The sequence below is a fragment of the Schistocerca gregaria genome, chromosome 2 (genome assembly GCF_023897955.1).
Source record: "Schistocerca gregaria isolate iqSchGreg1 chromosome 2, iqSchGreg1.2, whole genome shotgun sequence".
Lineage (NCBI taxonomy): Eukaryota > Metazoa > Arthropoda > Insecta > Orthoptera > Acrididae > Schistocerca > Schistocerca gregaria.
Genome location: NC_064921.1, coordinates 302320038 through 302338597, shown reverse-complemented (window position 1 = coordinate 302338597; position 18560 = coordinate 302320038). Strand labels below are relative to the sequence as shown.

Sequence of the window (18560 nt, the reverse complement as noted above, 5' to 3'; positions counted from 1 at the left end):
ATTGAAGCAATAATAAAAATCTGATGAAAATTCACTGAAAGTAATGCTGTTTTTTTTTCACCCCATTGTAAGCTTTTTAGCAAACTGTTGAAATCTTTAACATTGTCTTCATTGGTCATTCTTTTTGTCACATATTGTTTCTCTTTTCTAATTGACATGAAGATTTTCAGCTTCTATCAATACCTGTACTGTGTGGTGGTCAGAAATGGCAAGCTTCAGAACTGATGCACTGCATGTAAAGTGGGACTTATTAGTTATAATGTTGTCAATGCATGATTTTTACTCTATTGACTTCTCTAGTGGGCTCGTTTGTCAGAAATGTTAAGTTAAATTCAGCTAGTATTAGCATTAGTTTTTTTAGATACAGTCATTGGACAGCAAGTCAATGTTTATGTATCCAGTTAGTATTATGTTAACCCAGCCATTTTTATTGCAGTGTTTACTGTCAATGTCAACAAGCAGGTCATTAAGAACATCAAAGAAACTATCTAGGCTACCAGATGGAGGTCTGTATAGGCCTATAATAATTAAGTTCTCTTTCCCCCACTTATAATTAATTGCTGCTAGTTCTATTACACCCTCAATGCTGAAAGCACTTACATCTATTACACTATAATTACTACCACTGGCTGCAAAGATAGCTACCCCACCACCACATTTCTCTTTTCTACTGAAGGCAGAGCAAAACTTCATGGAAAGTGGCTTACATACACTAATTAGCTCATCTGTGTACCAGTCTTCACTTATAACTAAAACATCAGGCTTATCAATTGCTGAAATGGTATCCAACTCGTTGTGCTTATTCCCAAGACTTTGAAAGTCCTGCTGAATTAATTTGAAAGTGAGTTTGGATTGTTGAACGCTTGATGGACTTGTCACCCTACCAGAACCACTTATACATTTATCCCTAAAAAAGAAATATCAGTTGACAGAGTGGGTTTGGTATTTTTCACTATCCATTTATTCAAGTTGGTCTGTTTCCATGTACTGGGAGCCTGGGAAGAATCAGCTTTACCTGATGTTTTCAGCAGCCATTTGTCCAATGTCGTCTGTCTATACCCATTCCTGCAGTCTTCTTGTGTTGTTGAGCACTCATTCTTCGAATGTGTGTGTTTTAAGTATACGTTGTTCCTAGCATTTACGACTATTTCACAAATAATGGACGCTAAGTGACTTTTTCCGCGCCGATTGAGGTGAAGGATCCTTCGATTGTTGAAATCATGGTTTTGAGGTGAAGGATCCTTCGATTGTTGAAATCATGGTTTTGAGGTGAAGAACTCATCAAGCCACGTTTGAAGTGCATTTTGATCCAGGAAGGAAGTACCTTGAAGGTTGTTTTGAGCAGAAAGGTGAAAACGTGAGGGTGTGAGATCAGGTGAATAAGATGGGTGCAGAATGACTTCCGAAGCCATATCCTGTATAGCGTTTTGTGTCAGTCTATCAGAATGGTGGGCGGGTATTACTGTGGAGTAGCATCACTTCCCGCAGTCTTTCTTGAATTAAGTCTGCAAGACGTGTCAGTTGTTGACAGTGTCACCAGTGATTTTCTCCTTGGGGAAGCAATTCATAGTACACCACTTTTTTGCTGTTCCATTAGATGCATAACATTATATATTGTGGATGCATTCAGGTCTTTGTATGGGGAGTTGCTTTTTTTGGTCTCAGCCATTCCTTTCTTTTCATTATGTTAGCTTAAAGACACAATTTCTCATCACCAGTAACGATACAGGATAGGAGTGGTTGGTGTTGTTTACAAACTAGTTGATGATGAGCAAGCAGAGATGCACATATGGTGACCTGCTGATTTTTGTGATTTTGGCTTAGAGCATGTGGTACCCACACACTATTTTTGAACCCACCCCATTGCATGCAAATGTCACACGATGATGGAATGATTACAGTTCATCACATTTACCAGTTCTCAAGTACACTGACTTGGATCCTTGTGGTTTAATGTGTTTAAATGATCTTCATCAAACCCCAAAGGTCTTCTTGAACACGGAAAGTGACTAATATCAAAAAAATCCTCCTTAAAACGAGAAAACCATTGTCTTGCTGTGCTCTGTCTAATGGCATTATTCTCATACATGACACAAATGTTTCTGGATGCCTCAGCTGCTAACACCCCTCTGTGAACTCAAACAGAAGAACATGTTGGAAATGTTCAGATTTCTCCACTTGGCACTTCGTTTTCTAGCACCCACAGCTCCACTCATTATCTCCAAATGACAATATGTGAACTCAAATACCAACAGTGAACTACAAATAGAAGAGGACAAATCAGCAACTGGAATACCAAAATGCAAAATAAAAATGCTATGAATTTATGCACCAATCTAATATAATTATGATTATTATTTACATAGAAAATATGTCAAATTTGTAATGCAAAAAACTCCCATTAAAAGAATGATGTATTGTGAAATTTTAGATTATTTTAGACATATTAATGTAATATAAATTCATCTACAGTTAACTGTAGAAACTTCCTGTTGAAACTGTACAGTTGATCTCCATAAATTCTCTTGTGGAATAGTAGTATTTTCCACTTAAAGCTTATAAAGCAACTTTTTCAGAGAACCAAGCTCCACATGACATACCTACATACCCTCCCATATTTTGTTTTGTTATAAGCTTTTAGCTCCATATACTGTGGTGTCCAGACATGAAGTGTTTTTAATCTGTATGTGGAAAGTATCAAATTCTCTGGGATAAGTGTTGTAATTGTGCTTAAAGCTGAAATCTTCAACTGTATGATGCTTATTGTATAACAAAAAGAAATGCACAGAGGAAGATTGGGTACTGTTTTTAAATAATGGACCTTGTGACCCTATCAGCTAGATAATAAGCACTTCTAATGACTTAATGTGCAATGTTAGTGAAGCTCAGTCCATGGCTTGGTCTATCTTGAGACTGCTCAGCACATTGGCTTCATTCAGTACTTCTTGAAACTGCTTGGTGCAGCAGGATGTTTCATTGGCAGTGCGAAGTGACACTTGTTTGACTAGCATTTGGTGTGGCATTTTTTGGCCGGGATGACATTCTTCACTTCAGCGATATCATACAGTTTATCCCTTGCTATTTGTTCATTGTATATGGGAAGTTCAGAGGTCAACTGTTAGTGCCATTGATTCTCCTACCTACAGGATGGCCAAATATTTAACTAAGTTGATGATGATGCTCAGCCGCTGTGAACATCACAACAACTACTCTCAGACGTTCATTGAGAAAATTAAACAGATCAGGGTTGGCCCAAACGATACTTTGGCCAACCTGAATGTGGTGTCACTATTTACAAAAATTCCTGTGGAGGAGACATTGAAACTGTTGGCAGAGCATTTTCCTCCTGAAATGATAAAGTCATTCCAACACGTTATGACTGTCACCTACTTCTTGTATTTTGGTAAATTTTATGAAATGATGGACAAAAAGGCTTTTTGTCCTCCATTGTCTCCAGCCATGGCCAACTTTTTTTTGGAACATTTTGGGAAACGTATTAAGTTCAGCTCCCCTTCATTGATCTTCATTTTATCTTAATACTAACAATACTTTATGATCTCGCCACAATGTAGAAGCTCTTGAGCACTTCCAGGAACATACAAACAGCATGCATCCAAACTCCAGTTCACTGTTGAGACAGAGAAATAGAGAAGACTGCCATTTTTAGATGTTCTGGTGCGATGGAAGTCCCATGGACATCTTGGTCGCTCAGTGTACCGCAAGCCAAGTTACACTGATTTATGGGTGAGTGCCCAGAGTTTTCACCATCCAGTACAGAAGAAAGTGGCTTTAAACACACTGGTACACAGTGCAGAAACTGTTTCTGACAAAGACCACTTGGATTCTGAAATCAGTCCTCTGAAGTAATGTGTTCTGGAAGAATGACTATGGGTCAGTTAATATCAGCTCAGCATTCACCAAGAAAAGGAAACGTGAAAATGTTGAACATTCATGTGATGAACCATCGATTGCATTCCTTTCCTTCTGTGGCATTGCATCGAGCAAAATATGCAAAGTCCTGGGAAAACGAGGTATCAGATCTGTTTTCTGACCTCCTAAGAAGGTAAAGCAAATGCTACACCCTGTTTTAAGGACAGTCTCAATCTCAGGATACCTGGAATTTACAACATCCCATGTGAATGTGGAAGCAATTGCATCGGTCAGTCCCTTCACACCATTTCTGACCCTTGTGCAAAATATCAACAGTGTATTAAAAATAGTGAGCTGCAAAAATCTGCAGTTGCTGAACACAGCCTCACAAAAAACATATAATACTGTTGGATGAAACAAGAGTTTTGTCCCAGGCTCCCACATACTGGGGCTCTATAAGAGGCTGTAGAAATAAGAATGTATGAGAAAACCTTCAACGGTCTCAGCGGATATAATCTTAGTGGTCCATGGAAGCGAGCTCTCAGTGCGAAGAAAAGCTATAGGTATTCATTGCAATGTTTACACTATAGTGGGTGCTGTGCTCCACCATTGCATATGTTGACACCTTCTATGACAGCATGATGTAAGGACTGACCAATAAGAAGCTGCCTTTTGGCAATATAAGGTCACCACAGCAGCAATTTTGACAGTCAGTTGCTCCTGACGACAATGATGGAAACTGTCAGAAGCTCGAGGTTTGATACTGAATCGATGCAGCAAGAAGTCTCTTGGGTAACATGATGTAAAAATTCAAAAGCATAAGAGCTGCTGATAACAGCTTAGCTCTGACGAAACTGGTCATCCAGTAAAATGCTTTTTTAGTGATCTTGGCATGTGAAATTGTATTCAATTACCATGCATTGCTGATCACCCCCAGACTGACCATGTCGGGTATGTATAAATTCTTTTACATTAAGACTGTTCAGGAGTCTTACAAAGTTTCCCTCACAGAGAGATTCCATGTCTTCATAGTAAGGATACAATGTTTCGATCAGCATATGTATGTGTATGGCTTTTTTCAGTTATGGAACTAAATAAGAATGATAATGTGGCATGCGAAGGGATGAAGATGTGTGAAACTGTCTGCATCTGTCCATGTGTCGACAGTTTGTGTCGGATGTAAATTTTATTTTGCCTTAAGCAAAACAAAAATAATTACTCAAAAGTGAAACTTTGCTTTGTTTGTGATCTATGATGTTGGGAAATGTAGCCATTGCAATGTTGCTGGAATGGTTCTAGATCACAAAATTTGATTCTGACTACATATGAAATAAATATTTATTCTAATGGCATACCATAGAGACCACTTGTTTTTGCCTGTCTTTTTATATCCAAGCTTAAAAGTTGTAAGAATTTAACAAGGAATGATGTGAAACACAATATTTCTGGTTCAGTTGCAAACCCAACTTTATTGTTTTTTAGATGTATTATTTTGTACCTAGAAGTATTATTTTGTACCATCAGTCAGTAACAGTATAATATTGTCCCTCATGTTTCTGAATTTCCTGATATAGTATAATTTGCAACCAAAGCCCATCCCAGATTGCATTGCCATCTAATGCGTTGTGTTCTTAGTTGCTCCATCTCATGGTGCAGACAGCGTGCTATGGTGGTTGGGGTAGTGTGCATTCAGATGAGAGACGTCTGCACGTGTGTCTCTAAGCTTCAGTTACTTGTTTTATTGATAATGAAGTATCACAAATAAATATTCAGCAAAAATTGATTAAAACTTTTAACCTACAATGTTGTATGACACATCATGTCTCTTCTATAATTGTTCTGCTTGAACACTGTAGTAAGGAAAATACCACTCAGAAAATTGTAAAATATACGAACAGATGGGCTGGCAGTACTTTGCTTCAGTAGGCATCAACTAATTACCCTGATACGGTTCTGAGGTCCTTATGTTAGACTGTGATATCTTCCCTACATCAACCAGCTTTGTCTTCCATTGCCCTCCTAAAGTTGGTAATATGCCTATTGAACCCTGTGACATTCTCAGGACACAATCCTTGCCCTAAGGTTTTTACCTGTACAACCATTTTCACTGTGTAATCTACTTTGTGCATCTACCCACTACCATTTAGTCTCCAGCCCCACCACTAGCACTACTTCTTTTTCTTTTTCGTCTTCCATATCAATTGTGCTTCTCCCACTATCCCTCCATTTTATCATCTCTGAAATGAAATGGACATAGTGTACTGTCTTCGAACTCCCCATCTTACTGACATCTTTCTTTCCTCCTCATAAAAGGCAGGCTTCTCTTAGCAAGCGTTTTCAGCGACCATTTTCCCCATCCCCCACTAAGAGTGCTGGTATCTGTTTTTGTATGTTTTGATCAGCTTTATTAGGAATTCCTGAAAGCAAGTAATGGCCAACCCATTCTTCTCTTTGTAAATCTTTTATTCTTCTGTTAACTTATTTAAGATTGTATTTAAATTTTTAGCCATGGCTGGGTTGATTGCTGGTCAGTGCCCATAGTAGCTCTTTGCATAAACTACACTTATCATCCAGTACCACCTCTTGGGCCTCCTCCACAGGCAGACATAACCACTCCAGAAAAGGAGGAGATACTACTCTCTCCAATGAGAATTCCACGCTGCAGGAAATCACCTGGTCTTCAGTGGTCACAGGTAAAATGCTTTTTCTTTATTAGTTGTACAGTTCATGTTCACAAATAATCTTTTATTTGTCTTATAACCAAAACCTTGACTAAAAGCAATGACTCTGTTAGATGCAAGAAAACATTCTTTTTGTCTATGATTTAATATTAGAAAGTCTGTTTCACTTTTAATTGTGTGTTATTTTCCACAAGTGTTCTTTATACAGTGGCCCAGTTTTCAGTATTCAGTTTTCAGTATTATAGAGATTGGTAAGTTTTGTTTTCATCTGCTACTTCATGAACAGTATAACATTTCTTGATTGTGTATCAGAAATTACTATACAAATTACAAAGGGATATTGTATGAGCAATCTTTTCCAATACTTTTAATACCATATTATCGGGGGAACAAGGTGGTTGCTGCGCAATATGGTTAGCTGTTTAAAGAGTTACAAAAAATATAGCTGTGCACCATTACATTTCTCATGAAGGCAGATAAGTTAAAAACCACTTGTGTGCACAAAGAGGAGTTGTACTGTTGTTGCTAGAGTGACTCATTTGTCACTCACTTGATTTTCATGATATGAAGTTTTCTTGCCATTTTAAAACTATATGCTGGAGCAGGAACTGGATCTGGATGTTTATTTCCTTTTTTTACTTAACTGTAAATATGAATCTACACTCAAATTTTCAATTTGTTAGTTTCATAATACAATTCACTTCCTTGCAGAGCTAAAGATTCTTCTCTGAAGCAGCCAATAAGTCTCCATAAAATCGTTTTCCTCCATTTCCTTTCTGCCAGGGATTCCCTTTCAGTAAGTTAAGGTGGTTCGATGAACCCTCTGCCAGGCACTTGAATGTGACTTGCAGAGTATCCATGCAGATGTAGATGTAAAAGTCATACAGGAGATCTCTTATAGATTGGGAGGGGGAGGGGTGGGGGTGGGGGGAGAGCTGCTGACAGATTGTAGCTATGAGATTCGCTTGGTAGCTTAGTTGGTAAGATAATTGCCCTCAGAAGGTTTGGTCTGGGTCTGAGATCTGGTATGAGGCACAATTTTAATCAGCCAGGAAGTTTCTTTGCTGTTATCACTCCTGGTGCAGAGTAAAGATTCATTCAGATGTTGCAATTGCTGTTGACGCCACTGTAGTTCCATGACTTTAAAGTCTCTCTGATGTTTGCCATTCTCAAATAACTTTGGGTTCATTTGCAGGTACAGGTGTGAAAAGTGGTACAATAGAAGTAGCGTGGAGTGCTCTTATGGCACCACTGTTAATTTTCGCTACAGTAATAACTATAGAAATTTAATTTACCATTGTAATGATAATGTGTACTGTTACAATATGATGCAATAACTTTTAACTGACTTTGTTTAATGTTTAAACTCCTATTTCTATTTGTTTCAGGATGGAAAGAAATTTGACCCAACTACATTGCCACCTGATAAAGTAACTGTAGAACTGGAAATAGGATCTTCTGTGCTGTTCCTTTATGGATCATGGCTTAGGAATTTCATACATCTGAAGGTAAATACTACAAAAATGTATTTGATATTGAAGGTGCAAGAAAGGGAGAGAGAGAAGCCTGTTAAATTTGAGAAACTAACAATTATACCTCTTGTGATCACTTGATCAGACCAAAGCATATGACCCAGCTGACAAAAGTTTTTAAAATATTGCACTCATTAGGGAGGACAAGTGTTTAAATCAATGTTCAGTCACTTGGACTTACAGTTTCCCTGATTAACCTTAATCCCTGATTCAGTTTTTTTCTGTGTAATTGCTTAAGAGGAATGCTGGGATTATTTACTTTGAAAAGGATCAGATATTTTTCAGTTTCGGCAAGTCATTCTGATTTTTTTTCCTCTCACTATCCCCCACTTACCCTCCATATTGCCTAGCTTTTTTCCTTCCCCATCATTAAGTTGTTACACGCAAAAATTGAAGACACCTATAATACAAGTCCTGTGAATACTACAGAAATTTTAACATGGTAAACCAAGGATATAAATCTCCTCCCTTTGCTTTCAAAGAAAGCCCCAGAATTGTGATGAGATCAAACGCAATGTCCAGAGACTGAAAAAAATGAGGCCACTGCTCAGTATTACATAAATACTGAGAGGAAGGCAATTGGTATCTACCTTTGGAGATTGAAACAATATTATGAAAAGGATAGTTGCTACCCGCCATATCACAGAGATGCTGAGTTGCAGGTAGGCACAACAAAAAGACTGTCACAATATGAGCTTTCGGCCAACAAGGCCTTTGCCGAAAAAAGACAAAAAAATAACACACACACACACACACACACACACACACACACACACACACACACACACACACACACAAGTGGTGTGTGTGTGTGTGTGTGTGTGTGTGTGTTGTTGTTGTTTGACAAAAGCGTTGCTAGCCGAAAGCTCATTTTGTGACAGTCTTATTGTTGAGCCTATCTGCGACTCAGCATCTCTGCTATATGGTGAGTACCAACTATCCTTTTCATAATATTGTTGCACTCCATCCTGGATTTTCCATTGTTTGTAGATTTAAAAAGACATATGACTCCATTAACCACAACACTATGATAATGTACTGGCAGGAATGGGAGTTGATGAGAAACTGGTAGGGTTTATAAGAGCAGCTCTAACTGTTAAAGTCCAAAACAAAATTTCAAGGATGTTTCTCTGAACTCTTTGAAATCACAACTGGATTTCCACAAATATATTGGTTCTCACATTATAATTCAATTGTGTAAATTAAGTTTCTTGTATGTTTCATATTCAGAATGTTATAACATCTTTGTGCCCCCACCAACCAGTGTGTGCTATTTATTTTACTGTTGTGGTGCAAGATTGTTTTTGAATACTTTGCAGGAAAATATTTTTGGAGAAGACCAAGCATTTACAGATATGCACCAGAGTCATTTGTCATCTGTTGTTCCTGAAGCAGCATCTGCTCCTGGTGGAAGTGTTTCTGACCCTGCAGCAGGCGACAGTGATTCCATAAAGCAGAGAGAATTTGATCCAAGGCAATACAGACCTCTTGAGGTTTCTGTTTCTGTCACAATGCATGATATCCAGGCTCATCTGGTCAAGGTAATTATTACACGCTGTGTGTGTGTGTGTGTGTGTTTCAAAATAGGAAATAGGCTTTTATCTGACTGTTGTTAATGATTGAACCAATTTTTTATCCAATGGACATAAAAGGGGACCACTAAGTGTAGTGCATAGCTTCACAGCTCTTTTATTTGCTGACTAGCTGGTTATCTGGTGATAAAGCGCTGTTACATATGTATCCCAGTCATTAGGTAGGTAATGCAATTTCTGTTTTAACTTGTTATATTCTTGTGCGGTTTCTGTCTCAATCGTGTTTAAAATTGTTTGTGTTTATTGTAAAAAACAAACTTTTGCTTACCTCCTCTACCCGCCCCACAGTCCTGACGGTGTTAGAGGTACCCGAGTTCCACAGTACTTCTTCTAGATTTTACGTCACATGCATACCAAGTTCAGTTGAAATTGCATGAAGGACTCCATATGTAATCACTAAGAATTAAATGCTACCAGGTTTACCACCAGTCTGCTTAGAAAACCAAAAATTTGGGTTTGAATCTAAAATAGTTAAATTTCAATAATTTTTACTTGTCACTCCCTTCACACCCCATCCCATTTTAAGGACACTTGAGATGTGTTGGCCCCAGCATTATATTTGTTTAGATCCATGGGTCATATACAGGCAGGTTCAAAGTATGGTGAAATGGTTCCAAGTGTTCCAGAGTTATGCTCTTCCATCACCAATTCTACATTCCCAATCTCACAAAAAGGGATACCAAGTATTTCTTATCCCGATGGAACTTGTCTCCTAATGCTAAGTTGTATATGTACCACATTGAATTGAAATTACTCAAGGTACTCCAGAGATGTGTTGAAAAATACTGGATTCATAACTAAGAAGTGTGGGATTCAAATTCTTATCTGGCTCATAGTTCACTTTCTCTATGGTTTATGTATGTAACTTCAGACAGATGATGGGGTGGTTCCTTCAATAAAGCGGTAGCTGATCTTTTTCTCCATGCTTACCGAGCTGAGTTAGTAGTTCTCCATCTTTATTTACATAAGTTACAACCTGCTGTTAAAAAACCTGAAAAAAAGAAGATTTTTGACGAACGTGCACAACAGCCTTTGAGCTATTGATGACACTAGTGTGTGTATAAAATAAATTGTATGGAGCAGAAATATACATTCAAGTTGATCTCAGCATTAAGAAATCCAATAATTTAAACTTAAGTTCAGTTGAGGTTTCTACAACTGATATAAACCTTCTAATTGTTAGGGAGGACATTACTTAATTGGGCACTATGAAACATGAAATAATTCCTTTCCCAGTCATTGTTTGACAAGAGGAGAATCCCTCTCGTTCTGGGGTCTGAGTCAGCTTCCTTTCCTTCATAACGTTCTTGAACCTATCCCTCTTTCATCCTGAAGGAAGGAATTAATAGCTTCAGATGTTATACTCTACTTTCATTTATTTTTATTTGCACTCTATAAATTGTTAATATGTAATAACTCAGGCATTATTGTACAATGCCATCAATAATTTTTTATACAAAGTAATCCAAACAAGTTGCTCAATGGTATGTAAAATGAAACATTATGTAAACAACGTGACTTGTAAGTATTTGAAAAATTTAAAAATTAAGTTCTATGAGTTTTTAACTTAGTCAGTTCAAGAAAACTGGTTTTAATGAAAAGGGGAAAAAAGTAACAAGATTATACACTAAGTTGTAACAGAATGTAATCTTTATTCTTTTATAAACATTGAATAAAAACCAGTGGTTCAATTTGCAAAAACACTTGGCCCTTTCTGTATCACAAGAAGACATTGAAAATGTCACGAAGTAGCTACATTTGGAGCCTCCAGAGTAGCAACACAGCTACACAAAGAGCCAGCATATGTTTACTGGGGCAGATGGAAAAATTACTATCCAATTGTAGGGTCAGTGTGTACTTTGTTTTATATTGTACCATGGTTGTGTAAAAAAGAAAAAAAACTAGTCCCTATTTGAGAATATTTTATTTATTAATTAATAACGTAATGGCTCCTATGTAAATGTTGTAGAATTGCAGTGAAGGAGATCCTCCATGTCCCATTATATTACTGGAAAGATTTGGCTTTGAAATGAAGAAAAGCTACAAGGAAACACAACTACAGCTGCTGCTTTCCCCTTCAAGTTTGCTTGCTTTGGACACTGTTAGCCGATCACCAAAGGAGACTCATATTGCTCAAGGGCATCTTATGCTCTCAAGTTTACAGGTAAACATTAACGTCGAAGCACTTTAGGTAAAAAGTTGTGGCATAATGCTTAGAAAAGCCAGTTAAATGCATAGTTTTGATCATTCTTTACAAATTTTTTAAGTACATTGTGGCTGTTGCTTCTGTGTGTGTATGTATGTATGTATGTGTTACTCATCTAAAAGATGACTGCATTATTATAATTTGTTAGGAACTGCTTCTATGGAGCTTCTTGACCTTCTTTTTAATAAAAATTGTCTTGTAAATACACCATTGTATCATTATTTTGCTTTCTTTCCCAAATGGCTTCTGTCTGGAGACTTGTACGAGAATGTGCCAAAACGTAATGCCTCAGAATTTTTTTATTCTGTTCTCCATGTTGATTGAGATGTTACATGTCATGCATAATACTCGGTGCACTATCCCACTTCGCTGACACAAGTTGCAACACTCTGCCACTAGACAGCTCCGAATTGTAGTATGTAACAAAGTGGTATGTAATATAAATATGTCAGTATGTGAGAAACAGCTTTTGTAGTCAAGTTTCAAATTCAGAGTGTTTATCCACACATGGAGCATCCTCTCCTTCAGTGTGACAATGCCAGACCACACACGAGTGCTGCGACATCTGTGAAAATCAGTTGCCTGAAATTCGTTGATAATTCTCCATATAATCCCGACTTGGTCCCATCTGCTTTTCATTCATTTCTGAAAATTAAAGAACACCTTGGAGGATTTCACTTTGATAGAAATGAAGCAGTGCAAGCAGAGGTGAGGTTGTGGCTCCGTCAGCAACATCAAACATTCAACTGTGATGGTATCAACAAACTTGCCTCTTGTTGGGAGAAATGTGTTCATCACGAGGATGACTATGTTGAAAAGTAGATACAATATTAGAAATACGATACATTGCTACTCACCATAAGACAGAGATGTTGAGTCATAGGTTAAAAAAAAAAAAAAAAAGAAAGAAAGAAAGAAAAAGAAACCATCATACAAGTAAGCTTTTAACCCGAAAGATGTTTATCCAAATTAGATCTCTCTCTCTCTCTCTCTCTCTCTCTCTCTCTCTCTCTCTCTCTCTCTCTCTCTCACACACACACACACACACACACACACACACACACACACACACACACACACAGAGATGGACAAATGCAAACACAAACGCAAATGCTACTCGCGCACAACAGATGACCACAGTCTCTGGCCGCTGAGACCAGACTGTGGTCTGAGACCAGACTGTGGTCTGTGTGTGTGTGTGTGTGTGTGTGTGTGTGTGTGTGTGTGTGTGTGTGTTTGATGTGTTTGATGTGTCTGTGTCTGTTGTCCAATCCAAATGAGGACCTTTTTGCCCAAAAGCTTACTGGTTTGACAGTCTTTTCATTGTGCCTATCCGCGACTCAACATTTCAGTTATAAAGGTGAGTAGCAGTCCGTCCTTTTCATAATATTGTCGTTATTCCATCCAGTACTCCCCATTGCTTAATTTTGAGAAATAAGTATGTAGACATGAAAAATAAAGCTGTAGAATGTTAATAGTTAGTTTTATTTAATAATCCTTAGAGTTTCCCAATAAAAACTTTGGAGGCATTACTTTTCAGCATGCCTTCACAATTTAGTATGTCGTTGATTTAAGATAATTTTAATGGTGTTAAACAAGTCTTGTTACTGTATCTTAGATTTGAATCACTAAATCGAATCCACCAAAGAAGAAAGAATTTATTTACAATTTTAGGTTCGTGGTCATGCAATGTTCAGTGATGAAGGACGCTCCCTCGATGATGAAACCTTGGAATATGCATGGATGCTGGAAATTCAGTTGGGAAAGCTTAGTGGAAAGCTGTCCTCACCACAGGTAAGCCGAAGCTCACAAAACCAGATAAAGTTGTAAACATAATAGCTCTGTGATTAGGAACATTGCTTGATGTATTTCTGTTGCTGCATTATGGTAGAGTTTAAATTAAAGAAGAAACATTGTACTTTGTACTATGAAAACTGAATGCTTACCCATGTAATAGGTTCCTGTTGTGGAGATACATCTTGTTGTGACTTTTTTATCTTTTCACAGGCACCTGTTTTAATGTTGTTTACTCACATACTTCTAATTGTGATATTACAGTTATACCACCTTGTTACTAGTCTTGAGACATTTGCGCTGATGGTGAAGGATGCAGAGAATCACTTGAGACCTTCCCGCTCACCACCCCATATGTGCCATCATGGTGTTCCACCTCTACAGTGCCCAGAGACAGATGTGGAGAATCGATATCTGTGTCCGTCAGGAGACCAGATTAAATACCGAATGGTCAGGCTGGCTGTGGATGCTCTGGACATTTACCTTCTTGAGAGTGGCACTGCAATAAATCTCTGGGTATGATTTTAACACAGAGTGCTTACATATGATGGCTTCCCTTTCTTGCTTATGCCATGTTGATTACATCAATAAGTTTATCTTTCTGTGAAAAGGATTCCCTTTCTTGCTTATGCCTTGTTGATTACACCAATTTGTTTACCTTTCTTTGAAAAGGATTTTATTTTGCTATTTGTATGTTTGCATTTTAAACTAAATTAAAACAAACTAACTGCTGTTTAGCACTCTAATATTTGTATTTATACTAACAAGTGTTTCTTTTTAGTCAAACGAAACCCATTCTACATGTAAAGACTGGTGTATCTTGTGTCTTTAATCTTTCCTGTAGTTGTTTTGTTTCTTGATAGACATTCTTGAAATCCTCATTGGGAAAATAGCTGTAACTTTTTCGCACCACTATTGTTATTGCCTATAAACTAATCTGAATAAGCTGTCACATAACATAAGTATTTAAAAAGCAATTAGTATCTGGTTATTTCAGATAATATTGGTATTATGATAGTGATGTACAGTTTAATGCCACAACAATAATGAAGTGCTCATCAGAGCAGCCATCATTGTATTTACTTGCAGAAATAACCCTCTTTCTTGATGCTGCAAGTTTTATAGTCATGTCCACTAGAGAGATTCCAATAAAAGGAATTCTAAATGAAACTTTTTCTAACTTATTGAATTGTTTCTTGCATATAAGCAATGAGGTAATGTACAGGAAAATACTAGGATACAATTTTAATAAATAGAAATGAAGATAGACAACCACTCACCTGTAGATAAAGGATGCATGCACAAGGAAATATGTATGAATTCAGAAATATTACTGATGTTTTTGAAGTGTAAGTAAACACACACATACATCCAAATGTACACTCCAGTCTCCATGGAGATGTTTGAGTGGTTACATGGGAGATAACGGGAGGCATGATAGGTATGGTGACAAATGGATGGCTGTAGAAGTCTCACTAAAATGGACAAATGGACAAACACACACACACACACACACACACACACACACACACACACACACACAGAGAGAGAGAGAGAGAGAGAGAGAGAGAGAGAGAGAGAGAGAGAGAGAGAGAGCCTGCTTGCAGGGCTTTACACCTGAGGGAACTATGTGATCATAAGACATGCAGGAGTGATTAGCATAGGCCGCAGCTTTGTCAATCATAGGAAACAGATGGTAATCAAAGTAGAACATTGAACACGATTATATGTGAAGAACTTTATTCAGAAACAGCACTAGTTACCTGCTTCGCTTTGACATAGTTAGCACCAAGTGTCTATGGCTGGGTGACTTGTCTGGTGTAGTAATAATAAATTATGTGGATTATTTGAGAAGTAAGGTCAGAATTGCCTTAGCTAATTGAATGTCATGCGAACATTGAAATGCGCATGGGCACCAACTTCCAGCATGCCTTGCTCGTCAGACGATACTATTTGCTGCTTCCAGTGTTAGTTCAAAATGTTTAAAACTTGATCATTCCACTGACTGTGAAATATGGTCAGTGGTTTGGGTTTTGACAGCAAGGTGACACCTAGCGGTAAGCACACTCCCTATCCCCTGTTGTAGTTGTGTGATTCCATTCGATTGACTGACATTTATACTGTGGGGTTATGTGAGAGGTCCATGTCTTGCCCCGTTGGACAGTGTTCTGTAAAAACTGATCACCTTTTTTATGATACAGTCCAAAAACTCAAGAACACAAGCCATTCTTTTCACTTTGTGTTTCTCAGTAAGCAGCCTGGGAATCCGATGTGTGCACATTTTGTGAAATTGTGTAGAGAATTTTGTGCAAAGTTGTTCTACCCACATTCAGAAATTCCTGTTGAACTTGTGAATTGCCATTCTTCATGAATCTGCAACAGTAAATTAAATAACAAGTTTAATAAGGTACATTTATTTTCTTTTCAAGCCATAATGCCTGATACTCTCAAGGACTGCCAGGAAAATGTCCATGAACTACAATCAGGCTGACCATCAGTGATCTCAGAAGATTTGTTCAAAGCTATGGATAGTTATATCAACACTTTTCAGTAATAATATTTTAGCAAATAGCAAAACAAATTGATCACTTTTGTAATCTCATATTTAAAAATAAGGAATGATGCACTTTAATCATTCTTGCTTGAGGAGAATCTCATTAGTTAAAACTCAAGTGTTACCTTTTTGTGGAGATATTCATCACAACACTGATTATAACTTTATATTATTGTCTTTTAATCAACATTGACTCCCTTTGAGCACTGTGTGTTGTAGAAGTTTAAGATTTTCAACTAGTAAGTTAGCAAAAAACTGAGTCAATGCTGGAAAGTCTTGTCAGTTTAAAGTTGAATTGATTTAGAAGTATAAAATTGTTTTTCGACACAAGTCACATTTAATGACCAAGGTGTTGAGAGATACCATTAATAGATGTTAGTATAGCTTGTATAAGCCCCACAGTGTTGTGTGTACAAACTTCGTATATGAAGCACAATATAAAGAACAAACTTGCTGAACAGGGAACAGAGGTATTAAAACGACATGTGGTTCTACTATAGTGGCCCACATAGATCACTCAGTATCCTCATACTCAGCTTGACTTGCAGTGATGATTTGACTTTGACAACATGTTGATAGTTTCATTGAGTATTATGGGCTTGTATTTCATGTGCGCCCATCTTTCACTTCAACCAATACTGTACTAAGACATTCACAGTCAAACCTTAAAGCTCCCACATTTGTTCTGCTTGACACTACACATGCTTATATCTTTGTTCAACATTTTCATCCTTTTATACCATTATGTCAGATCATACTTGGATTATGCCCATCCTTCAGGCAATTCATAAATGCTGCTTCTTTCACAGTCCAAAAACCAAAAGCTCCTTCCTTCTACTCTTTGTGCAATGTGTTCATTGCCACTACAGTGGTATCTATGGTAAAATGGTAATCAAGGGAAATATCTCGTACAAAATTATAAAAGTTTGATGCCAGATCCTAACACAGTATCTCTAAAATTATTGCAATTGCTTTTTTTAATTTATAAATGCATGCAAAACAAATCTAATGGAAATAAAAATATATTGAAAGTTACTATACTTACAATCATATGGTGGAGAAATACTTGAAATAACCAAGTTGTTCCAGCCACTAACAGATGGTGTGAAAATGCACTTTCTAACACTTTTTGATTCAGATGGTTATAACATTAAAAAAATCACAATAAAAAGAAATTATAGGCACTTTTGGGGCCAAGAAAATTTGCATCCCAAGAACCACACTGAAAAACTTAATATCAAGTTGGGCCCCACTTCTTTGTGAATCTGGACATAATAATGTGCTCTTCAAGCTGAATTATGAATTTTAGTATGATTTATGAAATTCGGATGCTCTTAAAGTATCCTCCGAAGTCCTATTTCATTTATGACTTAATGAAAGATCTCTCAATGCTATATACACTCCTGGAAATGGAAAAAAGAACACATTGACACCGGTGTGTCAGACCCACCATACTTGCTCCGGACACTGCGAGAGGGCTGTACAAGCAATGATCACACGCACGGCACAGCGGACACACCAGGAACTGCGGTGTTGGCCGTCGAATGGCGCTAGCTGCGCAGCATTTGTGCACCGCCGCCGTCAGTGTCAGCCAGTTTGCCGTGGCATTCGGAGCTCCATCGCAGTCTTTAAACTGGTATCATGACGCGACAGCGTGGACGTGAACCGTATATGCAGTTGACGGACTTTGAGCAAGGGCGTATAGTGGGCATGTGGGAGGCCGGGTGGACGTACCGCCGAATCGCTCAACACGTGGGGCGTGAGGTCTCCACAGTACATCGATGTTGTCGCCAGTGGTCGGCGGAAGGTGCACGTGCTCGTCGACCAGGGACCGGACCGCAGCAACGCATGGATGCACGCCAAGACCGTAGGATCCTACGCAGTGACGTAGGGGACCGCACCGCCACTTCCCAGCAAATTAGGGACACTGTTGCTCCTGGGGTATCGGCGAGGACCATTCGCAACCGTCTCCATGAAGCTGGGCTACGGTCCCGCACACCGTTAGGCCGTCTTCCGCTGATGCCCCAACATCGTGCAGCCTGCCTCCAGTGGTGTCGCGACAGGCGTGAATGGAGGGATGAATGGAGACGTGTCGTCTTCAGCGATGAGAGTCGCTTCTGCCTTGGTGCCAATGATGGTGGTATGCGTGTTTGGCGCCGTGCAGGTGAGCGCCACAATCAGGACTGCATACGACCGAGGCACACAGGGCCAACACCCGGCATCATGGTGTGGGGAGCGATCTCCTACACTGGCCGTACACCTCTGATGATCGTCGAGGGGACACTGAATAGTGCACGGTACATCCAAACCGTCATCGAACCCATCGTTCTA

General features: G+C 38.3%; 1 protein-coding gene across 12 annotated transcripts in view; it reads left to right on the top strand.

Moving 5' to 3' along the window:
• The window catches only part of LOC126336925 (transmembrane protein KIAA1109 homolog), a 468521-nt gene that overhangs the window by 103180 nt on the left and 346781 nt on the right, over positions 1-18560 (top strand). For all 12 annotated transcript variants that reach the window (XM_050001082.1, XM_050001080.1, XM_050001090.1 and 9 more), the window contains exons 16-21: positions 6377-6563; positions 7940-8059; positions 9403-9624; positions 11645-11839; positions 13556-13675; positions 13940-14191. In XM_050001082.1, coding sequence (XP_049857039.1) covers positions 6377-6563; positions 7940-8059; positions 9403-9624; positions 11645-11839; positions 13556-13675; positions 13940-14191 — 1096 coding nt within the window. The remainder of the gene's footprint in view (positions 1-6376; positions 6564-7939; positions 8060-9402; positions 9625-11644; positions 11840-13555; positions 13676-13939; positions 14192-18560) is intronic.